This window comes from Pseudophryne corroboree, chromosome 2 (genome assembly GCF_028390025.1).
Source record: "Pseudophryne corroboree isolate aPseCor3 chromosome 2, aPseCor3.hap2, whole genome shotgun sequence".
Classification (NCBI taxonomy): domain Eukaryota; kingdom Metazoa; phylum Chordata; class Amphibia; order Anura; family Myobatrachidae; genus Pseudophryne; species Pseudophryne corroboree.
Window position 1 is genome coordinate 673,532,767 of NC_086445.1, and position 27,064 is coordinate 673,559,830.

The following is a 27,064-nucleotide window of genomic DNA, read 5'->3' on the forward strand; positions in this document are numbered from 1 at the left end:
AGATGCCTCCTGCTGTAACTGCGAAGCCTCAGTTGTCCTTGATTCAATCGTGGGATTGGAGCTTCCAATCCCGGGGATTTTGGGATTAGAAAACCCCCTTGTTTTTGCAATGTCAGGTGGCGTTGAGAGTCCTCAGGAGGCTCAGACGCTGCCCAGCTCCCCCTGCCCCCATATGTGCCCAGCGTGACGTAAAGTCAGAGGTCACTCTGCCCAGTCTGACGCCAGCCGCCCGCACGGCCGGACTGCACCTCGCCGCCTGCAGCGAGTGAACCTGCCTGCACTCTCAGAGGATGGTGAGCAGTTCTGTGGGTTGGGCGGGTCTGGGAAGGGGAAGGGGGGAGTGTCACTGAAGATCTTAATTTTAAAATCTTCAACTCAATCCTGGGTATCCCGGGAATCCCTGGATTGATCATTTTTCAATCCTGATACCCGAGATTGAAAAAAGGGCCCGGGATTGGCCTCCCTAATCATAATGTATATTGTATAGGCGAAAGTGTTGTAGAATCTAAAGGGCTCCATACACTAGAACAATTATGCCCGATTTCAGCCCAATTCGGGACAATATATTGGGTGAAATCGGGCATTTTGGCTGTGTATCCGATCTGAGCCGATGCACGGCCCGTGAGCATCGGATCGGATCCTCCAGATTGAACGTGCTGCACTCGTGATATGTCGGACCCTGCAGGCATGGCTGGGATCACCCAAGATATATCGTAAGGACCATGGGGTATAGACTGGCTCCGCAGGAGACATGGGCACTATAAAGAACTTTTAGTATGGGTGTGCACTAGCTCCTCCCTCTATGCTCCTCCTCCAGACCTCAGTTAGATTTTGTGCCCAGAGGAGATAGGGTGCATTACAGGGGAGCTCTCCTGAGTTTCTCTGAAAAATAATTTTGTTAGGTTTTTTATTTTCAGGGAGCACTGCTGGCAACAGGCTCCCTGCATCGTGGGAGTGAGAAGAGAGAAGCAGACCTACTTAAGTGATAGGCTCTGCTTCTTAGGCTACTGGACACCATTAGCCCCAGAGGGAGTCGGAACGCAGGTCTCACCCTGCCGTTCGTCCCAGAGCCGCGCCGCCGTCCTCCTCGCAGAGCCGGAAGGTAGAAGCCGGGTGAGTATAAGAAGAAAAGAAGACTTCAAGGCGGCAGAAGACTTCAGATCTTCCCTGAGGTAAGCGCGCAGCAGTAACGCTGAGCGCCATTGCTCCCACACACTACACACACGGAACAGGCACTGATGAGTGCAGGGCGCAGGGGGGGCGCCCTGGGCAGCAATAAACCTCTGGACTGGCAATAAGGGTACATTAGGCTGCGGAGGCAGTAAATACAGAGATCCCCCGCCATTTTTTGTATATTGAAGTGGGAACAAAGCCCGCCGCTGGAGGGGGCGGAGCTTGATCCCTCAGCGCTAACAGCGCCATTTTCTCCACAGAACGCTGCAGAGAAGCTCCCCGGACTCTCCCCTGCTGAACTCGGTGACAGAGGGCTGAAAAGAGGGGGGAACACTTTTAGGGAGCAGTGAGTGTATACACATTGATTATATATATAAAAAGCGCTATCTGGGTTTTATTCCAGTGTCAGTTGGCGCTTGGTGTGTGCTGGCATACTCTCTCTCTGTCTCTCCAAAGGGCCTTGTTGGGGAATTGTCCCCTTATAGATATATCCCTGTATGTGTGGGGGTGTCGGTACGTGCGTGTCGGCATGTCTGAAGAGGAAGGCTCGTCCAAGGAGGAGGTGGAGCAGATGAGTGGTGTGTCTCCGTCGGCAACGCCGACTCATGATTGGATGGAAATGTGGCATATGTTAAATGCAAGTGTGGCCTCATTACATAAGAGACTGGACAAAGCAGAGTCCAGGGAGAAAGCAGGGAGTCAATCCACGGATTGGACTGGGTCACAGGGCCCCTCTGGGTCTCAAAAACGTCCCCTATCCCAATTAGTAGACACTGGTACCGACACGTATTCTGACTCCAGTGTTGATTACGATGATGCAAAATTACACCCAAGGGTGGCAAAAAGTATTCAGTGTATGATTATTGCAATAAAAGATATTTTGCATATCACTGATGACCCCTCTGTCCCTGACATGAGGGTGCGCATGTATAAGGAAAAGAAACCTGAGGTAACCTTTCCCCCATCCCATGAGCTTAACGAGTTATTTGAAAAAGCTTAGGAAACTCCAGATAAAAAACTGCAGATACCCAAAAGGGTTCTTATGGCGTATCCTTTCCCTGCACAGGACAGGGTACGTTGGGTATCCTCTCCCAGGGTGGACAAGGCTTTAACACGCCTGTCCAAGAAGGTGGCGCTACCGTCTCCGGACATGGCAGCCCTCAAGGATTCTGCTGATCGCAGACAGGAGACTACTTTAAAGTCTATTTATGCGCATACAGGTGCTTTGCTCAGACCGGCAATAGCATCGGCATGGGTATGTAGCGCAGTTGCAGCATGGACAGATACCTTGTCAGCTGACCTTGATACCCTAGACAGGGATACCATTTTATTAACCTTAGCCCACATTAAAGACGCAGTCTTATATATGAGGGACGCTCAAAGAGACATTGGGCTGATGGGTTCCAGAGCCAATGCTATGGCTATTTCTGCGAGACGAGCTCTATGGACCTGCCAATGGACGGGTTAGGCAGACTCAAAGAAGCATATGGAGGTTTTACCTTGCAAGGGTGAAGTGTTGTTTGGGGAGGGGCTCGCGGACCTGGTTGCCACAGCTACCGCGGGTAAATCTACCTTTTTACCTTTTGTTCCCCAACAGCAAAAGAAAACTCCACAGTATCAGATGCAGTCCGTTCGGTCGCATAAGTCTAGAAGAGGTCGGGGTTTCTCCTTCCTTGCCAGAGGTAAGGGTAGAGGAAAGAGAACACTTGCTTCGGCTAGTTCCCAGGAGCAGAAGTCCTCCCCGGCTTCTACAAAATCCACCGCATGACGCTGGGGCTCCCCTAAGAGAGTCCGCACCAGTGGGGGCACGCCTTCGACTTTTCAGCCAGATCTTTCAGACGTGGATCCTTGGGCGATGGAAATTGTTTCCCAAGGCTACAAGCTGGAATTCAAAGAGGTGCCCCCTCGCCGGTTTTTCAAGTCGGCCATGCCAGCTTCACCCCGGAGAGAATAGTAGTGTTAGCTGCAATTCAAAAGCTGTGTCAACAGCAAGTGGTTGTCAAGGTTCCCCTGGTCCAACAGGGAAAAGGGTATTATTCAACCCTGTTTGTGGTCCCGAAGCCGGATGGTTCGGTCAGACCCATTTTAAATCTAAAATCCCTAAACCTGTACTTGAAAAAGTTCAAATTCAAGATGGAATCGCTCCGAGCTGTAATATCCAGCCTGGAAGGGAGGGATTTTATGGTGTCACTCGACATAAAGGATGCATACCTTCATGTCCCCATATATCCTCCTCATCAGGCATACCTGAGATTCGCTGTACAGGACGGTCATTACCAGTTTCAGACGTTGCCGTTTGGGCTTTCCACGGCCCCGAGGATTTTCACCAAGGTAATGGTAATGATGGTGCTCCTGCGCAGGCAGGGAGTCACAATTATCCCATACTTGGACGATCTCCTGATAAAGGCGTGATCGAGAGATCAATTGCTGAAGAGCGTGTCACTCTCCCTGAGAGTGCTGCAACAGCACGGTTGGATTCTCAATCTGCCAAAATCACAATTGGTTCCAACGACTCGGCTATCATTCCTAGGCATGGTTCTGGACACGGAACAAAAGAGGGTTTTTCTCCCATTGGAAAAAGCCCAGGATCTCCAGAACATGGTCAGAGACCTGCTAAAACCAAAAAGAGTGTCTGTTCATCAATGCACTCGAGTTCTGGGAAAAATGGTGGCAGCCTACGAGGCCATCCCGTTCGGCAGGTTTCATGCGAGGACTTTTCAATGGGACCTTCTGGACAAGTGGTCCGGGTCCCATCTACAAATACATCAGAAAATAACCCTGTCCCCCAGGGCCAGGGTCTCTCCTGTGGTGGCTGCAGAGTGCTCACCTTCTAGAGGGTCGCAGGTTCGGCATTCAAGACTAGGTTCTGGTGACCACGGACTCGAGCCTCCGAGGATGGGGAGCAGTCACTCAAGGAAGAAATTTTCAGGGACTATGGTCAAGCCAGGAGGCTTGTCTACACATCAACATACTGGAATTGAGGGCCATACACAATGGCCTACGACAAGCGGAGAATCTTCTTCGCGACCTACCGGTTCTGATTCAATCAGACAACGTCACAGCCGTGGCTCATGTAAACCGCCAAGGCGGGACAAGGAGCAGAGTGGCGATGGCGGAAGCCACCAGGATTCTTCGCTGGGCGGAAAATCACGTAAGCGCTGTGTCAGCTGTCTTCATTCCGGGAGTGGACAACTGGGAAGCAGACTTCCTCAGCAGACACGATCTCCATCCAGGAGAGTGGGGACTTCATCAAGAAGTTTTTGCAGAGATAACAAATCTTTGGGGAATTCCTCAAATAGACATGATGGCGTCACGCCTCAACAAGAAGCTTTGGAGGTATTGTGCCAGGTCACGGGACCCTCAGGCAGTAGCAGTAGACGCCCTGGTGACACCATGGGTGTTTCAGTCGGTCTATGTGTTTCCTCCTCTTCCTCTCATCTCAAAAATATTGAGAATCGTAAGACAAAAAAGAGTGCAGATGGGGGCGTGGCCAGGCAACTGAGAAGGAAAGAAGTGCAGCCTGAGAGCTCCTGCTGAGCATCTAACTAAAAGCCCATTTTGGAGTACTTGGACTCCCTTACCCACTCCTACCTCTCTGCCTTATTGTCTCTAGGCTGGTTGGAGTGTCCTGGGGGGATCCCGCGGAATCGGGGAGTGCTTTTCAGCGCTCCTGCGGGTTGCGGCCCTCCCCCCAGACTGAAGCCGGGACCTGGAGTAAATACCGGAACCCGACCTGCGTTGCGAGAGCCGTACAGACACCCTCCCCAGCGCCCTTAGATACCTGATCGGGGCCTGCTGCTCGCCCACCCCACGCTGGTTACCCCTGCCGCCACCCGGCACTGTCGACCCCTGGAGACACGGACGGCGGGGCCCGCGGCGGGAGCGGCCGCCATCTTGCTGAGACTCTGAGGGAGACGGAGACGCGCGGCACCTGACCCGGCGTCCCCTGCACCAGCGCCGCAGCTCCTGGCGGCTGAGACCTCACGGCTCCTGGCGGCTTAGATGTTCACGGCGGGTGCCTCGTGAACCGCGAACCGGTAAGGGAGCAGACGGCACGGAGGTAAGAGGTGCCCTCTCGGGCCTGCACTGGTCCCGGTCTGTGTGCCTGTGATTGCCCTCTCTCGCCTCTCCAGAGACTCCCCATCCTCCAATACACATACTCCAGCCCGCATATCCCCGTGCTCAAATATAGGTGGGAGAGAGCCGCGGAATTGGAAGCCTACTCTGTGGGTTGCGGCCCTCTCGCCTGACAGGAGCCGGGGACTGGATTTTTGAGCTGCCCCTGGACGAGAAGGGTTACCCCCCCTTCCTCCATAGGCCCGTGTGCTTGCACACTCCTCTTTGTGCTCCTTCCTCACCTCCTGAGCCCCACTGCGCTACCGCAGCCTATATAAAAAGAACCAGTGGGGTCTCTAGACGGTGGAGCCCCGTAGTGGCGGATGCTCTGATACGCCGCGGGCAGAGGGAAACCGGGTGATCGCCGCGGCCTCCTGCGGACCACCTCCCACCTTTACTTTCTTATTATATACTGCGGACCCCCCCGGGCCGCGAATCACTTGAAGAGCCTAAGTGAGGCACATTACCTGACCCACAGCCCCTGCGGCCCAGCGGTAGCCATTCTCCTGACAGTAGCCATTCTCCTGACAGCCGCGGACACAGGTGCGGCCTACCCACAGGGGCTATGTAAATACCAACAGCAGAACAGGAACCACCATATTCTATATGTTACCATGCTGCTGACCCCAGCGCTTGCAGGAGCCCATCTGACGTATATTATGCTATAGCAAGGCCAGACCACGCAGAGGGGATAACGGGTTCTACTTCGAATCGGGATATGTCCTAATGTTTCCTATCTAGGGGCATCGTTCTGGACTCTGCTATCTCCACTTAGACAGATGACAAAACGGCGACGCTCTGGTACCAAGTCAAAAACCAAACCCGCGACCACACAAGCTGCAGCCTTTCATACTCTATTTGGCGCACCTGTTCCTGATCCCGCCACCTCCGCACCTCTCCCTGACTCCTTCCCGCCAACCATAATGGAGAAGAACGAGGCTTCGCCCTCTCCGAAACACCGCCAAGCTGGACCTGCGGGCAGGGACTCGGCAGATATGGCGGCAGTCCTCATGCAGCTACGCTCTCTTCCGACTCGCCAAGACATTCAACAAGATTTGTCTAATATGGAAAAAAGAATTCATGATTCCCTACAGGCGAGCCTATCCACCATCCAGTCCGATCTCACGCAAGTAGCAAACAGAGTGGTCGACCTGGAAGATCACAGAGACGCAACGGACTCTAAGCTCGCTGACCTCCACGATCTAGTATCTCGATACTCACGTACCACCAATGAAATGAGACGTAGACTAGATGATATAGACAACAGAGGTCGACGGAACAACTTGAGGGTCAAGGGTTTACCTGAAGACGTACAACCCCATACCCTGGTGGCGACACTGACTACAATATTCAACAACCTTCTTGGTGTCGATCCCAGTTCCCAAATAGAATTTGACAGAGCACATCGGGCATTACGGCCGAGAGGAGCACCCACGGAGCGGCCTAGAGATGTCATATGCCGGTTACACTACTTTCAAGTGAAAGAGACTATACTACAGAAGTCCAGACAGGCCTCGACCATAGATTTCAATGGCCACCACATACAAATTTTCCAAGACCTTTCCTGGATGACCCTACAGCAAAGGCGTCTTCTCCATCCCCTCACGGAAGCTCTTCGGAAGAAAGATATCAGATTCCGCTGGGGCTTTCCTCTAAGTATTCAAGTCACCCGGGACGGAGACAGACATGTTCTTGAGGACTATGATGGTGTCCCATCATTCTGCACCGCACTGGGCTTACCACTAATCTCACTGCCGAATTGGACGGACCCACTGCAGCTTCCCACTTCGGCAATGCCCCGCAGAGAGCCTTGGAAAAGAGTGGGCACCTCCAGACGACGCAATCGGAGTGGCAAACCTGATGAAACATCGGAAATTTCCTGATCCGGTCGACCACCATAAATTGTGATATCCTTTTTTTTTTGCTCTTGGTTACCCCACTACATGCTCACATTGATTCTTTTATTAGTTGTTTAATGTATGTGCCCCAACGGCCCTGAGAGTGCCTGCCCCCCTTGATTTGTTTCCTTCTACTCATTTCCTTCTTGCCAAGAATGTATCCCGTTAGATTATTAGATTATTACTTCACCTACCTACCTAAAATTGTTGAACCCGATATCACCCTCTGGACCCCCCTCTCTGCTGTATATTTTTTAGACCATGGGATACTTAAATTATACCCGTGGCTATCAATGCAGAGACTGCTACTATATGTTGTTGTCTATGTTTCATTTTTGGGTTTTTCCATTTCTTTTTTATGTTACAAATCCTGTGTCTCCCTTTCTTTCCTCATGTGTCCACCCACCTACTTCCCCCTTCCCGTGCCACTATCAAATTCAGTTATTTCAGGTTGCAGAAGTGTGTCGGAGTCGTAATCGAGATGTATCATTCAGTAAATCGATCCCTGCTTTCTTTCCTATATGGCTAGCTTAAAAATTGTTTCGTACAATGTAAAGGGTTTAAATATCCCTGAAAAGAGATCAGGCCTACTACACACCTTACATACTGATGGGGCGGAGGTTGTCTTCCTGCAGGAAACACATTTCAAGCAAGGGGCTTCCCCTGGTCTTCGCTCTCGTCATTTTCCCACTGCCTACTATAACGATTACTCTGGAGCGAAGGCTAGGGGTGTTGCCATTCTTTTTGCCAAACATTTGAGATTGCAGGATGTCTACGTAAAGTCGATCGGCGATGGGAGAGGGATCCTGGTTAGAGCTACCATGGCTCATCAGACATTCACCTTTGTAAACCTCTACCTTCCTAACCAGGGCCAAACCCGGTTTCTTAGAGAATCGTTGGAACTAATCGAGCAAAACCTACTGGGTACTCTAGTGGTGGGTGGAGATCTTAATTGGATCCTTGAACCTCGCTTGGATTCCTCCTCTGGGTCTCCACGAAATACTCCAAGCCAAGTAACAATGTCAGACCATGCACCAATTACGCTAACCCTCGCCCTTCGTCATCCACCCCCCAAACACTGGCGTTGGCGATTCAACGAACAACTCCTGCGGGATCCTGTGTATCGGGGCCAAATTGAGACAGCAATAGACGAATACATCTCTCTGAATGCGACTGGAGATATATCTCCGGTGGTGTTATGGGAGGCACACAAATGTGTGATTAGAGGCCAGTGCATACAACTAGGCTCACATATGAAAAAACAGAAAGCTGAGTGTAGAAACGCCTTATTAGAAAAAATAAAAATACTGGAATTGACTCATAAATCCACGTTGGCGTCAGATACTTTTGTTGAACTCCAAACAGCGAGGCAAGCCCTTAATACTTTACTCAGTGACGGAACTCGTAGAGCTTTCCGTAAATGTAGACATAAATATCATAGATGGGGAAATAAACCCGGAAAGCTTCTGGCACGGGCTCTCAGAGCCCAGAGATCTTTAACATACATACCTAAGCTCATGGGTGCTGACGGGGTATCCCAGGCCTCTGATACGGAGATAGCGGCGATCTTCCATACTTATTACTCAACCTTATATAACCTGAATTCTAGGCGACCGACAACTGCACACGCTGATCACAAATACAACATACAAATTTTTTTGGATGAGATCGCTTTCCCGACTCTCCCACCGGACATTGCTCGGGCACTAGACGACCCCTTTACTGAGGAAGAATTGCTAGCTGCCTTAAAGGCGACTCCTAGCGGTAAAAGCCCGGGACCTGATGGTTTCCCAGTCACATATTATAAGGCCTTTCAGGATAAACTCAGCCCCCTTCTCCTACAGGCCTGCAATGCCATATCACCAAAAGCTCCTTTTTCGAACCAGTCCTTGAGCGCCCATATCACTGTCATTCCAAAAGATTCCAAAGACCCGACGCTACCTTCTAGCTATAGGCCAATATCGCTACTAAATGTAGATTTAAAATTATTTGCAAAACTCATGGCTAATCGTCTTAAACCGCTACTGCCAGATATAATCCACCCAGATCAAGTTGGCTTTGTCATGGGCAGGGAGGCCAGAGATAATACTATTAGAGTTATTGATCTAATAGCGCACGCGCAGATGACGAATGCGCCTCTCATGCTCCTTTCCACAGACGCAGAAAAGGCCTTTGATCGGGTGGATTGGGATTTTATGGAGGCAGTGCTTCGGCGATTGGGTCTGGGGGATGTTTTCTTACAAAAAATTCTCTCATTATATAGGGCCCCATCTGCTCGGATTAGGGTGAATGGCGTCCTCTCGGAGCCCGTATCAATTACTAACGGCACACGCCAGGGTTGCCCGCTGTCACCCTTAATCTTTGTTTTATGCATGGAGGCACTGGCACGTGCGATCAGATGCAACCCTGACACTATGGGACTACGGGTAGGTAACACTGACCATCGTTTGGCCCTCTTTGCTGATGACTTATTGGCAGTCATAACGAATCCATTGATCTCTCTACCTAACCTTATGAAGGAATTCGCGCGGTTCGGAGATATGTCAAATTTTAAAATTAATTATTCAAAATCTATGGCGATGAATGTCACACTTCCGTCTGCCACGGCATCCCTCCTATCGCAATCGTTCCAATTTACATGGCAAAAATCCCATATTACGTATCTGGGAATCCAGATTCCATCGACACTTAACACTATAACTGCTATTAATCATACCCCACTACTCCGCAAACTGAGACAGGAGATGGGGCACTGGCTCACGCAGAGGTTTTCATGGCTAGGCCGTATAAATATAGTAAAGATGAACATTCTCCCCAGGTTGCTATACCTTTTTCAAACCATTCCTTTAAAACTTCCCCCTCAATTTTTAGCTGAAGCACACAAGGCGATAAGCCACTTTGTCTGGGGCGGTCGGAAACCTAGGTTCAAACATAGCCACCTATCTAGACTGAAATCCCAAGGCGGACAGCAATTGCCCATGATCTCTGCATACTACCACGCCGCAATACTGCATAGAGTTGTTGACTGGTCCCGTCCCGTCTCACATAGGAAGCAATGGGTCGAACTGGAGTCATCTTCTACCAGCCTTAATCTACAAGTAGTGCCCTGGCTCCCTAGATTTAATCGCTCATCACATCCCACTGTGGGACCTACTTTGGCTTTATGGCGGACGCTTCGCTATAAGATGGGAATCTCGTCAAAACGAACATCCCTTATGCCTATCTTCGACAACCCGTTATTCCCCCCGGGTGGGTCCAATAGGATTGCTTCTAGATGGGAAGGGGCGGGTGTGACTAGGGTGGGTCACTTGCTTGCACATGGCAAACTCAAAACGTTCTCTGAAATACGGAGAGCGGGCGACATTCCTTCTAAAGATTATTGGTTTTACCTTCAGGTACACCATTTTGTTACCTCGAAACGAGAGACAATAGACTTGTATAAAACTCGCACGCCTTTTGAGTCCATGTGCGACCAGGAGATAACCCCCACACATGTAGTGTCGGGAATCTATAAGATTCTTCAACAAGGTTCCTTTCCTACTGTCCCCTCCTTTTGTGACGCATGGGATAGAGACTTCATGCACCGGGGAATCAAGATCCACTGGGACACACACTGCAAGGTCATGGCACAATGCTCCACTAGTCTGGACGTTGTGGAAACGCAATATAAATTACTGACGAGATGGTATAGATGCCCGTCCCTTCTGCATAAATTCTACCCCTCAGTTTCCCCTTTGTGCTGGCGATGTGGTAGGGATACGGGCACACTGATACACATATGGTGGGATTGTCTGTCGATTGCCCCTTTTTGGAATACGATCATAGACCTATCCACAAAGATTTTGGGTGGCCCTGTCCCGCTGGGTCCGGACTTTTGGCTATTATCGCATTCAGATATACCCCTTTCCCGCTACAAGAAATCCCTCCTTAAACACTTAAATAACGCAGCAAGAGCTGTACTCCCGGTGCATTGGAAATCCACTAACCCACCGACAATATGGGAGTGGTTCCAACGCATTGACTTCTATATGCATATGGAGGATGTTTATTCTGCCGCCTTGGACAAATACTCAGATTACATAGCTACCTGGCTCCCTTGGATTGAATTCAAGATCACTAACACCTATGCTGATTATGCACCCTGACCATACATTGAGGACGGGGGTCCTTAAGGCCCCCGCTTTGGCTTCTGTATGTGCTACATATGTGGCCTACCTACTCCCCTCCCCATTCTGCTTCCCCCCTCTCCCCCCTCTTCCCTTTGTCCTCCTCTTTATATATTTGTTTCCAAATGTTTACTACCTCACACTTTCTATAAAAGCTATGTTATTAAGCGATATAGATATGAGGATGTTTTTGATCCCAGATTTTGTACAATCTACCAAACGTGGCACAGTTTAAGAAATGATAGATGAAACTGTTGATTCCTTTTTACTGCAAACATTTATTGATGTATATATCTACAGTTGATAAGACATGAGACTGTTGTCTACATTCTATTCTATGATATGTATGTTAACATATTTGGAAAATGTTTTATATTATAAAATGAAAAATAAAGAATTTAAAAAAAAAAAAGAGTGCAGATAGTACTCATTGTTCCAGATTGGCCTCCAAGGGCCTGGTACTCAGATCTTCAGGAAATGCTCACAGAAGATCCGTGGCCTCTTCCTCTTAGGGAGGACCTGTTACAGCAGGGGCCCTGCGTATTCCAAGACTTACCGCGGTTACGTTTGACGGCATGGCGGTTGAACACTGAATCCTAGCTGGGAAGGGTATTCCGGAGGAAGTCATCCCTACTCTGATAAAGGCTAGGAAGGAGGTGACGGCAAAGCATTATCACCGTATCTGGAGGAAGTATGTACGGAAGATTTCCGTCTGGGCCGGTTTCTCCACTTTCTACATACAGGAGTGGATATGGGCCTGAAGTTAGGCTCCATTAAAGTACAGATTTCGGCCCTATCTATATTCTTTCAGAAGGAATTTGCTTCTCTCCCAGAAGTTCAGACGTTTGTGAAGGGAGTGCTGCACATCCAGCCCCCCTTTGTGCCCCCTGTGGCACCGTTGGGACCTTAACGTGGTGTTAAGTTTCCTGAAATCTCACTGGTTTGAGCCTCTTCAAACGGTTGAATTAAAGTTACTCACGTGGAAGGTGGTCATGTTATTGGCCTTGGCATCTGCAAGGCGGGTGTCCGAATTGGCGGCCTTGTCCCACGAGCCCATATTTGATTTTCCATGTGGATAGAGCAGAGTTGAGGACTCGTCCTCAATTTTTGCCTAAGGTGGTTTCTTCATTTCATATGAACCAACCTATTGTGGTGCCTGTGGCTACGGGGGACTGGGAGGACTCCAAGTCCCTGGATGTAGTCAGGGCCTTAAAGATTTATGTAGCCAGGACGGCTAGGGTTAGGAAAACAGAGGCTCTGTTTGTCCTGTATGCAGCCAACAAGGTTGGCGCTCCTGCTTCTAAGCAGACTATTGCTCGCTGGATCTGTAACACGATTCAGCAGGCTCATTCTACGGCTGGATTGCCGTTACCGAATTCAGTAAAGGCCCATTCCACTAGGAAGGTGGGCTCTTCTTGGGCGGCTGCCCGAGGCGTCTCGGCATTACAGCTTTGCCGAGCAGCTACTTGGTCGGGTTCAAACACTTTTGCAAAATTCTACAAGTTTTATACCCTGGCTGATGAGGACCTTGCGTTTGCTCAGTCGGTGCTGCAGAGTCATCCGCACTCTCCCGCCCGGTTGGGAGCTTTGGTATAAACCCCATGGTCCTTACGGAGTCCCCAGCATCCTCTAGGACGTAAGAGAAATTAAGATTTTAAACCTACCGGTAAGTCTTTTTCTCCTAGTCCGTAGAGGATGCTGGGCGCCTGTCCCAGTGCGGACTACATCTGCAAGACTTGTATATAGTTGTTGCTTTCATAAAGATTATGTTACAGTTGGAATCGGTCTTTGACTGATACTGGTTTTTTTTGTTCATACTGTTAACTGGTTGCGTATATGCCAGGTTATATGGTATGATTGGTGTGGGCTGGTATGAATCTTGCCCTTAGATTAACAAAATCCTTTCCTCATATTGTCCATCTCCTCTGGGCACAGTTCTCTAACTGAGGTCTGGAGGAGGGGTATAGAGGGAGGAGCCAGTGCACACCCATACTAAAAGTTCTTTATAGTGCCCATGTCTCCTGCGGAGCCCGTCTATACCCCATGGTCTTTACGGAGTCCCCAGCATCCTCTACGGACTAGGAGAAAAAGATTTACCGGTAGGTTTAAAATCTTATTATTTTCCATAGTAACATACTGTTCTGAATGTAGCAATTTCTTCTGATTTTGTATATTTTGCAATATTTAGTTTTTGTTTCAAGATATTATTAATAATTAATGAAATGGAATCCTAAATATTCTCATAAGAATCTAAGGCATTGAGGTGAAAGGTGACATGGTCTGGGATTGCTACCTTTCCATGGCAGTGAGACGTGTTGAATGGGTTATATGAGGCAGTCAGGTTATGGCATGTGAGGCATGGAATTGCATTACATGCACTTGTCACCATTCTATCAGCTGTTGCCGTCCCCCTCTCCTGGGCGCTGCTAAATCTGTAAGAGGACCACTATTACTCAGTTATCCTGTACAGAACTGCTTGGAATCGTCCTTGCAGCCGGCTCTACCTGTGTGGATAGTTTGAAGCTGAAGTTACATCTAGTCCGTATCCTTTTACTCTAGGTTATACAAAGGAGCAATGATGGGTTCTACAGCACTTGAAATGAAGAGTAGCTTTTAGCAAGTCACCTAAACTCCTTTTGATTGAGACCCTCTCAGCACATTGCCCATGTACGTCCTGATTATATGGTCAGCTACAACACTGTCTGTGTTTTTGCTGCCATTTATTCAGGCCAGTTGGCTTGATATGTACACATTAAAAAATAGTATTTTATACATACAGTACAGTTCACATTATCTAAACTAATAGAGACAGAGGGTAGCTTCCATAATCCTTTTTTTTCTGGTTTATTGGACATGTATTAAATGTATGTAGGTTTTTTTGCAATGCAAATTAATTTTTAGGGACTGATATGTCATCAAGTATTTATTTTGGTTCCTGTTGATCATATATAGATAATTTGCATTCTGCTATCTGTTATTATTAGGTGATGCATGAATTACTATATTGATGTTCTTGACATATTTTATGAGGTTGTTTTAAGCAATGGCTAATACTGTGGAGATTTCCACATAGTAAAGTGAAATACATTCTGTTTCTCCATTTACCACTGCTCTTCACAGTGAGGCAGTATGTTGTTTTTAGTGTTTTGTATTGCTAGTTACCTCGGCAGGGGTAGAATGAAACTTTAAACATAACTTATAACAGGTTAATCATAATTGTCACAACACATGCAGTTTGAGTGGTGTTTTCGGCCTCCAGAGCACACGTTACTGTACCAGTTTGGCTCTGAGTGTTATGTTTGGCGTTTGGCTGTTTGCAAACTGTATACCAAATTATTGCTAATTAAATACTCCCCCTCCCCCCTTCCCCCCACCCTTAGATAAGTGGCACATTATGATATACAGTATATGATTTACATTTTGTATGTTCTTTTAAATAAAGATTTAGTGAGTATGTGAGATCTTCACTAATCACTGATTCTTGACATAGGTGATCCTGACCGCCGGGATTCCGACAGCCGGCAAATTAAACGGATCCCATTCCAAACTGGTATTGTTTTGTTAATGCTACTTTTCCTTTGTCTTAATGACTTTTCACTGGGCTGTAAAATTTAATATTAGCTGACCGTGTTGAATGTAGCTCAGCATATCCCAAGCAAGAGCAAGAGTTATAGACCGACACTCACAAGTAGCATGTCTGGGAAAACACTTGTGACTAGCTGGACAGTGAAAGGCAATCTGCTGTAAACGTTTTCCAGCATTCGCTGCTAGTGTGGGCAGTAGGCCACTTTTTGTTTTACCCCTCCCTGTATGGACTATGACTTGTCCAATAAAAGATCTTATTTGAAGGAAGAATACAGAACAATGAAGAACCATAACATAACATGAACAGCAACCTCAAATTGGGTTGCTTAGACAAGACACTCATTTTCTATGGGTCTTTGACAGCTGACACGGGAGTGATACATTGTATCTCCCATATCATTAATTCTCAAGTCCTAACAGAGAGCATGAGTAATCCACATTCACTTGCTATGCACCTCACAAGCATGTGCTAGCAGCTAGCTAAATACTCTTTAGTATCTGCTATTTATACAGTCAGCCCTGGATGATGAGATTTGTTTCTGTTCTTTTTGTTTCTGGTCATATCATGTAAATAAAAATATAGGGATGTATTCCTCAAAAATAAAAATGTTAAACACTGAATATAAACATTTCTGAGCAATTTCTAAACAAGTTCAACAAAACATTTGTGCACAATGCATTCTGCATAAACCATTTTTCTCCGTGTTCCTTGTGAGCACCATATACTGTAGCTGCTACAGCATAATACACATTGGCTCTTAATGCCTTTGGTAAACCGTCCCTTATTAGTCCGGCGTTACATGTCATCCTAAGCACTCTAATCTAAGAATTCTGTTCAACCTGACGCAGTAGGTTGCTGAGATTGGCTAATTAGGTAATTAGTGTCTAGTTACTGAAAGGCATACATATCTGTATAGGAAGATAACGCTGAACTAGGATTTTAATAATACAGGTTGAGTATCCCATATCCAAATATTCCGAAATACGGAATATTCCGAAATACGGACTTTTTTGAGTGAGATAGTGAAACCTTTGTTTTCTGATGGCTCTCTGTATGCAAACTTTGTTTAATACACAAAGTTATTAAAAATATTATATTAAATGATCTTCAGGCTGTGTGTATAATAAGGTGTATATGAAGCATAAATGAATTGTATGAATGTACACACACTTTGTTTAATGCACAAAATTATTAAAAATATTGGCTAAAATGACCTTCAGGCTGTGTCTATAAGGTGTATATGAAACATAAATGCATTCTGTGCTTAGATTTGGGTCCTATCACCATGATATCTCATTATGGGATGCAATTATTCCAAAATACGGAAAAATCCGATATCCAAAATACTTCTAGTCCCAAGCATTTTGGATAAGGGATACTCAACCTGTAGCTTGCAAGACATAACTTATTTAGAAATGTAAATTATATTACTATTAACTGTTAGATATCACTACTGTTTACTTTTATTTTATTGTCTCTGGCTATTTGATCTAAACATAGAAGTGATGAATCTGATTCATAGATTGCTTCCATCTTTTGAGATTACATTTATGAGGTTAGGAGACATCATTTTATTTTAGAAACTCTGCTAACAATTTCTGCCAACTGTTGTTCATTTCCTTTGAAAAGTCAATCAGTAAATCTGTTCTTAATTTTGTATATTGTTATTTAAATGATCATTTAAGTACAACAGTATAGTAATCCCTTCCCTGTCATATTATGGGTGCGGTTTTCTATATCAGCTGCAGTGTACCAGACCTGCCATACTTTCCCAGCAGTTGTGTCTTTGTAAATGTATTAAATGTTGGCAGGAATGGATGTGGCATCCCTTGGGTTATATTTGTACTAGAAATTCTGGCAGCTAATGTCCCTGAATGAGATCAATATTTGGGAGCAGGCATGTCCTTGTGTCCATGTGTCCCCTGTGGGTTGATAGATCACTCATGTGATGGCCATTGATTGGCAAGGCATGCTAGGAGACAATCCGCCCTGCTGGGTTCTCCTGTTAGAGGTGAGGACTGAGTGCTAGAGCGTGATCAGCATTATGCTGCAATCTAGTCTGTTTCCTATCTCTGTATTTCTTTTGTTTTTTCAGCCTATCCCTACCCGAACCAGTGTAAAAGTACCATCATTTTCATCCTGCAGGACCCCACATTATACAGCTCCTATTTTATGTTGTAATCTGTCAACCCTCACCCATCACTGACATTGATTTATAGTTTGTCTCTCATTTTTCTCTCCTGTGTTTGTCTCCAGATTTCTGCCTCCTTTTTCTGTTTTACTCCTATCTCCATTTTTTGTGTCCAACTTTTCTCTTTGCTTGTTCCTTAACTTGGGGGGTCATCATGAGGGAGGGAGAAGAAGAGTTACCATTTGTGGGGGCACTTGGACAGTCTCTTTGCACAAGTCCTTTGGGTCTCCTGTTGCCTGATATATTCCCTGCTGAGGCTGGGCATGTGAAGATGCAGCTTGTAAACCCTCTCCTGGTAGCTGGTGTAAGTATAGCTGTGTGGTGTGAATGACTTACGCTATATATTTATGGTGATGGTGGTAACATAATTTATGCTCCAGGTTTTATACATAGGCTATATTTTTTATGTTTTATGGTAAGAATCACTGAACCAAAAGTTTCTTTATATAAAATGCATTATTGGCACATTCACAATTAGATATTTAAGCTTGTCAGGCTAAGGGAAAGGTGTAACAAACCTTGGAGAGAGATAAAGTGGAGAGTGCTAAAGTACTAACCAATCCTATCCTAACTTGTTTTTTTAACACAGCCTGTAAAATGGCAGTTAAAAGCTGATTGGTTGGTACTTTATTTCTCTCTACTTTATCTCTCTCCGATGTTTATACATCTCCCCCATAATTTTCTATTGGAGAGTGGTCAGGAATGAGGTGCGTTTATTGACATTAGTTGACATTTGCCCTTCTGCTCCCTTCAAGGTTTCTGTCCTCTCTGAGCTCGCCTCAGTACACCTGCGCAACGGTTTACCAGGAATCAGTGCAGGAGAGAGAATAGGGCTTATTTACTAACATTGTATTTTGGTGCTATAAACCAGAGCATCTAATCATCAATTGGCTTTTACTTATGAAAACAAGTGTCTAATTACTTACTATTGTGTATTGCTGATTTTGTGGCTAAATGTAAAATATTAAATGAGCCTTAGTACCAGAATTATGTATGCAATAGGAGGTTATTAAACATGCCAGAGGAAGTCAGAGGGGATTATTTGTTTAAAAGAAGCCTGGGTGCTGACAGTGCAGTAACAGTACATTTATTGTATGTATATTAAGTTGCCAATACAGGAACATATTTCTGAAGTGCACTCAATACACACAGCAAAATGCTTTTGTCTTACAACTGTTTTCCTAAATATCCTGCCTTGCAATATCAATGTGAATGTCTTCAATGCTCTCAAGGGATGACTCCACTTAAAAATCTTTAAAGAATAGTGGAAATATCGCAACAAAAGTACACAACCCATGTCAACCTCCTACCACTTTCATTACCATGTTTCTGCCAACATAATGCTCGGTTTAACCTCATTTAAGGCTCTAAGTTAATCACAAGAGTTCTATGAATGAAAAAGGAAATGTACAAGCATCTGACTCGCTCATATCTGGTAATAAAATGTCACACAACATGGGGGATCATTCCGAGTTGATCGCTCGCTAGCTACTTTTTGCAGCCTGACAAATGCATAGTCGCTGCCCACAGGGCAGTGTATTTTTGCTTTGCAAGTGTGCGAACGCGTGTGCAGCCGAGCGGGACGAAAAAGTTTTTTGCAGTTTCTGAGTAGCTCTGGACTTACTCAGCCACTGCGATCACTTCAGTCTTTTTGGTCCTGGAATTGACATCAGACACCCGCCCTGCAAATGCTTGGACACGCCTGCGTTTTTCCAAACACACCCAGAAAACTTTCAGTTGCCACCCACAAACGCCCTCTTCCTGTCAATCTCCTTGCGATCGGCTGTGCGAATGGATTTTTAGTTAAATCCATCGCCCAGCAACGATCTGCTTTGTACCCGTACTACACGCATGCCCATTGTGGTGCATACGCATGCGCAGTAGTAACCTGTTCACTACGCTGCGCAAAACGGCAGCGAGCGATCAACTCGGAATGACCCCCATGGCTGCCACTTGGTTTGTCTTTTCTGATGATTGGAAGTTTTAGAAGATACAGTTTTCCTTGATGACTTTTGTTAAACAGTCTGTGCTGCTGTAAGTGTGATTTTCATTTGCACTGAATTGCAAATAGATGTGACTAGTTGATGAGGAAGAAGGAGTTCAATTATTTGATTATTGTTGATTTGCTATTTATTTTTGTTGAATTATTTCTAAAGTTTAAAAAATGTTGTTTCTGGTCACAACATTCATATTGTTATCTTTGTCTGCTTTTTAATCATCAGCAATTGGATAAGGGGGACTTAAGTAGCCTAAGTCTCCCCCCCAGTACCCTTCATGGCGGTTCAGAGGGGAACATCAGCCTGGAAGTCCCCGAGGGGGCGCCAGATCCACAGCGCACCAAGGCTGCAATGGACCACCTACATCAAAAGATCCTCAAGATCACAGAACAGATCAAGATTGAGCAGGAGGCCCGAGATGATAATGTGGCAGAGTATCTGAAACTGGCCAATAACGCAGATCGGCAGCAGGCCTCTCGCATCAAACAGGTATTAAAAGGAGTCTTAAGGCACCAATGTTTTGGGTGTGCGAAAGAAAAAGTACAACTGATTTTATGAAAGGCCCGTAAGTTCGATTATATATTGTTTTGTCACACTTTGTGAACTTTATGGTACTGTAGATTGAGGTTACATTGGTAAAACTGAAAATTACCGACATACCTTTAGCATATTCATTACTGTGATTTTCATATATTGCATAGTTAACTGTCAAGAGATTAACCTTAAGAAATACTGTTTATGTGACACCTGCATTGCTTTCTCAATAGTTGCTGGTGTTAAACACTATTTTATGGTAATATTTGGCACTCCGGAATTTAGTTGTAAACTACTATGTATGTTCTTTTCCTCATCTACAGTCTTCAGAAGCACTTATCGAGGCCGTGCAGCAGGCATCCCAGTGATTTCTTGTGGTATAATTAGGTCTCAGTCACACATTGGGGGAGATGTAGCAAACCTAAAAAGGGCAAGTGGAGAATTTGCCCATGGCAACCAATCAGATTGTAGCTATCATTTTATACGTACTAGATCAATGATTGTATGGAAAACTTTTCCACTTGTCCTTTTTAAACTATTTAATAAATCTTCCCCATGGTGCTGTCCTTTACTGTATTTCTGTTGTGCAGTTTTCTCTAACGTCCTAAGTGGATGCTGGGGACTCCGTAAGGACCATGGGGAATAGCGGCTCCGCAGGAGACTGGGCACATCTAAAGAAAGCTTTAGGACTATCTGGTGTGCACTGGCTCCCTATGACCCTCCTCCAAGCCTCAGTTAGATCTCTGTGCCCGAACGAGAAGGGTGCATACTAGGGGCTCTCCTGAGCTTCTTAGTGAAAGTTTTAGTTTAGGTTTTTTATTTTCAGTGAGACCTGCTGGCAACAGGCTCACTGCATCGAGGGACTTAGGGGAGAAGAAGCGAACTCACCTGCGTGCAGAGTGGATTGGGCTTCTTACGCTACTGGACATTAGCTCCAGAGGGACGATCACAGGCCCAGCTTGGATGGGTCCCAGAGCCGCGCCGCCGGCCCCCTTACAGAGCCAGAAGGCAGAAGAGGTCCGGAAAATCGGCGGCAGAAGACGTCCTGTCTTCAACAAGGTAGCGCACAGCACTGCAGCTGTGCGCCATTGCTCTCAGCACACTTCACACTTCGGTCACTGAGGGTGCAGGGCGCTGGGGGGGGCGCCCTGAGACGCAATAAAAACACCTTGGATGGCAAAAAATGCATCACATATAGCTCCTGGGCTATATGGATGCATTTAACCCCTGCCAGAATCCATAAAAAAGCAGGAGAAAAGTCCGCGAAAAAGGGGCGGAGTCTATCTCCTCAGCACACTGGCGCCATTTTCCCTCACAGCTCCGTTGGAGGGAAGCTCCCTGGCTCTCCCCTGCAGTCACTACACTACAGAAAGGGTTAAAAAAGAGAGGGGGGCACTAATTAGGCGCAGTATTAACTATACAGCAGCTATAAGGGGAAAAACACTTATATAAGGTTATCCCTGTGTATATATTGTGACAAGAACACTGGGATAGTGTTTGAGGGCAGGTATATTTGTCCCAGGTTCTTGTCTTACATGTTTTAGAAAATGTTAACTTCTAGGAAAAATGCTTTTTGTTTTGTCTGAACCTTTTCAGTTTGCTGTAAAAGCTGGGTAAAGGCTCTGAGAGAGAGATAAGGCGAGTTCTAGACATTGGGCCCAGTTCGGGTCTTTGGCCTCACAGAGGGCTAATCAGGGTTTCAGCTGTGTAAGAGTGATATAGTGCTTCTAACCTGATTAGTAGGGGCAGACTGCCTGGGAAGGCTGCAGGATCTGTGTGTGAGAGACACGCTTTCTGATGCAAGTAAGCTATACAGTATGTACTGAAGAACTCTGTGTTTCTCTAACGTCCTAGTGGATGCTGGGACTCCGTCAGGACCATGGGGAATAGCGGGCTCCGCAGGAGACAGGGCACATCTAAATAAAGCTTTTAGGATCACATGGTGCGTACTGGCTCCTCCCCCTATGACCCTCCTCCAAGCCTCAGTTAGGTTTTTGTGCCCGTCCGAGAAGGGTGCAATCTAGGTGGCTCTCCTAAAGAGCTGCTTAGAAAAAGTTTTTTTAGGTTTAAATCTCAGTGAATCCTGCTGGCAACAGGATCACTGCATCGAGGGACTTAGGGGAGAGATTTCCAACTCACCTGCGTGCAGGATGGATTGGAGTCTTAGGCTACTGGACACTTAGCTCCAGAGGGAGTCGGAACACAGGTCCTCCTGGGGTTCGTCCCGGAGCCGCGCCGCCGATCCCCCTTACAGACGCTCAAGACGGAGGTCCGGAAAGCAGGCGGCAGAAGACTCCTCAGTCTTCATGAAGGTAGCGCACAGCACTGCAGCTGTGCGCCATTGTTGCTACACGTCTCACTGATTCAGTCACGGAGGGTGCAGGGCGCTGCTGGGGGCGCCCTGGGCAGCAATATTAAATACCTTTAGTGGCAAAATAAATACATCACATATAGCCATTAAGGCTATATGTATGTATTTAACCCAGGCCAGTTTTCTTAAAACCCGGGAGAAAAGCCCGCCGAAAAAGGGGCGGAGCTTATTCTCCTCAGCACTCAGCGCCATTTTCCTGCTCAGCTCCGCTGGTGAGGAAGGCTCCCAGGACTCTCCCCTGCACTGCACTACAGAAACAGGGTAACAAAGAGAAGGGGGGCATAATTTGGCGATATTGATATATTAAAAGCGCTTATATCAAAAACAACACCTTCTAGGGTTGTTTATATACATTTATAGCGTTTTTGGTGTGTGCTGGCAAACTCTCCCTCTGTCTCCCCAAAGGGCTAAGAGGGTCCTGTCTTCGATTAGAGCATTCCCTGTGTGGCTGCTGTGTGTCGGTACGTGTGTGTCGACATGTATGAGGACGATGTTGGTGTGGAGGCAGAGCAATTGCCGGTAATGGTGATGTCACCCCCTAGGGAGTCGACACCGGAATGGATGGCTTTAGTTATGGAATTACGTGATAATGTTAGCACATTACAAAAGTCAGTTGACGAAATGAGACGGCCGGAAAACCAGTTAGTACCGGCTCAGGCGTCTCAGACACCGTCAGGGGCTGTAAAACGTCCCTTACCTCAGTCAGTCGACACGGGTACCGACACAGATGAATCTAGTGTCGACGGTGAAGAAACAAACGTATTTTCCAATAGGGCCACACGTTATATGATCACGGCAATGAAGGAGGCTTTGCAGATCTCTGATACTGCTGGTACCTCAAAAAGGGGTATTATGTGGGGGGTGAAAAAACTACCTGTAGCTTTTCCAGAATCAGAGGAATTGAATGACGTGTGTGACGAAGCGTGGGTTAACCCAGATAGAAAACTGCTAATTTCCAAGAAGTTATTGGCATTATACCCTTTCCCACCAGAGGTTAGGGCGCGCTGGGAAACACCCCCTAGGGTGGATAAGGCGCTCACACGTTTATCAAAGCAAGTGGCGTTGCCGTCTCCTGATACGGCCGCCCTCAAGGATCCAGCAGATAGGAGGCTGGAAACTACACTGAAGAGTATATACACACATACTGGTGTTATACTGCGACCGGCAGTAGCCTCAGCCTGGATGTGCAGTGCTGGGGTAGTGTGGTTGGATTCTCTGACTGAAAATATTGATACCCTGGATAGGGACAGTATTTTATTGACTCTAGAGCAATTAAAGGATGCTTTTCTTTATATGCGAGATGCTCAGAGGGATATTTGTACTCTAGCATCAAGAGTAAGCGCGATGTCCATATCTGCCAGAAGAAGTTTATGGACGCGACAGTGGTCAGGTGATGCGGATTCCAAAAGGCATATGGAAGTATTGCCATATAAAGGAGAGGAATTATTTGGGGTCGGTCTTTCGGACCTGGTGGCCACGGCAACTGCCGGCAAATCCACTTTTTTACCTCAGACCCCCTCCCAACAGAAAAAGACACCGTCTTTTCAGCCGCAGTCCTTTCGCTCCTATAAAAACAAGCGACCAAAAGGACAGTCTTATCTGCCGCGAGGCAGAGGAAAGGGTAAGAGAGGGCAGCAAGCAGCCCCTGCCCAGGACCAGAAGCCCGCCCCGGGTTCTACAAAGCCATCAGCATGACGCTGGGGCTTTACAAGCGGACTCAGGAGCGGTGGGGGGTCGACTCAAGATTTTCAGCAATCAGTGGGCTCGCTCACAAGTGGACCCGTGGATCCTGCAGATAATATCTCAGGGTTACATGTTGGAGTTCGAAAGGTCTCCCCCTCGCCGGTTCCTAAAGTCTGCTTTACCAACGTCTCCCTCAGAAAGGACGTCGGTTTTGGAAGCCATTCACAAGCTGTATTCTCAGCAGGTGATAGTCAAGGTACCCCTCCTACAACAGGGAAAGGGGTATTATTCCACACTATTTGTGGTACCGAAGCCGGACGGTTCGGTAAGACCTATTCTAAACCTGAAATCCTTGAACCTGTACATACAGAAATTCAAGTTCAAGATGGAGTCACTCAGAGCAGTGATAGCGAATCTGGAAGAAGGGGACTTCATGGTGTCCCTGGACATAAAAGATGCTTATCTGCATGTCCCAATTTACCCCTCACACCAAGGGTATCTCAGGTTCGTGATACAAGACTGTCATTATCAGTTTCAAACGCTGCCGTTTGGTTTGTCCACGGCCCCTCGGGTCTTTACCAAGGTAATGACCGAAATGATGGTTCTTCTACGAAGAAAAGGCGTATTAATTATCCCTTACTTGGACGATCTCCTGATAAGGGCAAAGTCCAGAGAACAGCTGGAAGTCGGTGTAGCACTAACCCAGGTAGTGCTTCAGCAACACGGGTGGATTCTGAATCTTCCAAAATCTCAATTGACCCCGACAACTCGTCTGCTGTTCCTGGGAATGATTCTGGACACGGTTCAGAAAAAGGTGTTTCTCCCGGAGGAGAAAGCAAGGGAGTTATCCGAACTTGTCAGGAACCTCCTAAAACCAGGAACTGTGTCAGTACATCAATGCACAAGAGTCCTGGGAAAGATGGTGGCTTCTTACGAAGCGATTCCATTCGGCAGATTCCATGCACGGACATTTCAGTGGGATCTGCTGGACAAATGGTCCGGATCGCATCTGCACATGCATCAGCGGATAACACTGTCACCAAGAACAAGGTTGTCTCTCCTGTGGTGGTTGCAGAGTGCCCATCTGTTAGAGGGCCGCAGATTCGGCATACAGGACTGGGTCCTGGTGACTACGGATGCCAGCCTACGAGGCTGGGGAGCAGTCACACAGGGAAGAAAATTCCAGGGCGTGTGGTCAAACCTGGAGACGTCCCTTCACATAAATATACTGGAGCTAAGAGCGATCTACAATGCTCTAAGCCTGGCAAAATCGCTGCTTCAGGGTCAGCCGGTGTTGATCCAGTCGGACAACATCACGGCAGTCGCCCACGTAAACCGACAAGGCGGCACGAGAAGCAGAAGAGCAATGACAGAAGCTGCAAGGATTCTGCGCTGGGCGGAGAATCATGTCATAGCACTGTCAGCAGTGTTCATCCCGGGAGTGGACAACTGGGAAGCAGACTTCCTCAGCAGACACGACCTTCACCCGGGAGAGTGGGGACTTCATCCAGAAGTCTTCCACATGATTGTGAACCGTTGGGAAAGACCAAAGGTGGACATGATGGCGTCTCGCCTCAACAAAAAATTGGACAGATATTGCGCCAGGTCAAGAGACCCTCAGGCAATAGCTGTGGACGCTCTGGTAACACCGTGGGTGTACCAGTCAGTGTATGTGTTCCCTCCTCTGCCTCTCATACCAAAGGTACTGAGAATTATACGGAAAAGAGGAGTAAGAACAATACTGGTGGCTCCGGACTGGCCAAGAAGAACTTGGTATCCGGAACTTCAAGAGATGCTCACGGAGGATCCATGGCCTCTACCTCTAAGAAGGGATCTGCTTCAGCAGGGACCTTGTATGTTCCAAGACTTACCGCGTCTGCGTTTGACGGCATGGCGGTTGAACGCCGGATTCTAAAAGAAAAGGGCATTCCAGAGGAAGTTATTCCTACCTTGATTAAGGCTAGAAAGGAAGTGACTGTACAACATTATCACCGCATTTGGCGAAAATATGTTGCGTGGTGTGAGGCCAAGAAGGCTCCAACGGAAGAATTTCAATTGGGTCGATTCTTACATTTCCTGCAAGCAGGATTGTCTATGGGCCTAAAATTGGGGTCCATTAAAGTTCAAATTTCGGCCTTATCAATCTTCTTCCAGAAGGAATTGGCATCAGTGCCTGAAGTACAAACTTTTGTCAAAGGTGTACTACATATACAACCCCCAATAGTGCCTCCAGTGGCACCGTGGGATTTGAACGTACTGTAGTTTTGAATTTTCTCAAATCTCATTGGTTTGAGCCTCTAAAATCGGTAGATTTAAAATACCTTACATGGAAGGTAACCATGCTATTGGCCCTGGCTTCAGCCAGGAGAGTTTCAGAGTTGGCGGCTTTATCATACAAAAGCCCATATCTGATTTTCCATTCGGACAGGGCAGAACTGCGGACACGTCCTCATTTTCTCCCTAAGGTGGTTTCGGCTTTTCACTTGAACCAGCCTATTGTGGTGCCTGCGGCTACTAGCGACTTGGAGGACTCCAAGTTACTGGACGTTGTCAGAGCATTAAAAATATATATTTCAAGGACAGCTGGAGTCAGAAAATCTGACTCGTTGTTTATATTGTATGCACCCAACAAGATGGGTGCTCCTGCGTCTAAACAGACGATTGCACGTTGGATCTTTAGCACAATCCAACTTGCACATTCTGTGGCAGGCCTGCCACAGCCTAAATCTGTAAAGGCCCACTCCACAAGGAAAGTGGGCTCATCTTGGGCGGCTGCCCGAGGGGTCTCGGCATTACAACTTTGCCGAGCAGCTACGTGGTCAGGGGAGAACACGTTTGTAAAATTTTACAAATTTGATACTCTGGCTAAGGAGGACCTGGAGTTCTCTCATTCGGTGCTGCAGAGTCATCCGCACTCTCCCGCCCGTTTGGGAGCTTTGGTATAATCCCCATGGTCCTGACGGAGTCCCAGCATCCACTAGGACGTTAGAGAAAATAAGAATTTACTTACCGATAATTCTATTTCTCATAGTCCGTAGTGGATGCTGGGCGCCCATCCCAAGTGCGGATTGTCTGCAATACTTGTACATAGTTATTGTTACAAAGATCGGGTTATTACCATTGTTGTGAGCCATCTTTTCAGAGGCTACTTCGTTTTTTGTTATCATACTGTTAACTGGATTCAGATCACAAGTTGTACGGTGTGATTGGTGTGGCTGGTATGAGTCTTACCCGGGATTCAAGATCCTTCCTTATTGTGTACGCTCGTCCGGGCACAGTACCTAACTGAGGCTTGGAGGAGGGTCATAGGGGGAGGAGCCAGTACGCACCATGTGATCCTAAAAGCTTT

The 27,064-nt window shown here is 46.9% G+C and overlaps 1 protein-coding gene across 7 annotated transcripts in view; it reads left to right on the forward strand.

Moving 5' to 3' along the window:
• The window catches only part of TMCC2 (transmembrane and coiled-coil domain family 2), a 607,696-nt gene that overhangs the window by 440,716 nt on the left and 139,916 nt on the right, over nt 1-27,064 (forward strand). For 3 of the 7 annotated variants that reach the window (XM_063955105.1, XM_063955103.1, XM_063955107.1), the window contains 2 exons: nt 14,844-14,903; nt 19,353-19,616. In XM_063955105.1, the coding sequence (XP_063811175.1) occupies nt 14,844-14,903; nt 19,353-19,616 (324 nt within the window). Of the gene's footprint in view, nt 1-13,813; nt 13,896-14,843; nt 14,904-17,239; nt 17,435-19,352; nt 19,617-27,064 lie in introns of those variants that run through there. The other 4 variants (XM_063955104.1, XM_063955109.1, XM_063955108.1 and 1 more) reach the window with 3 other exon arrangements.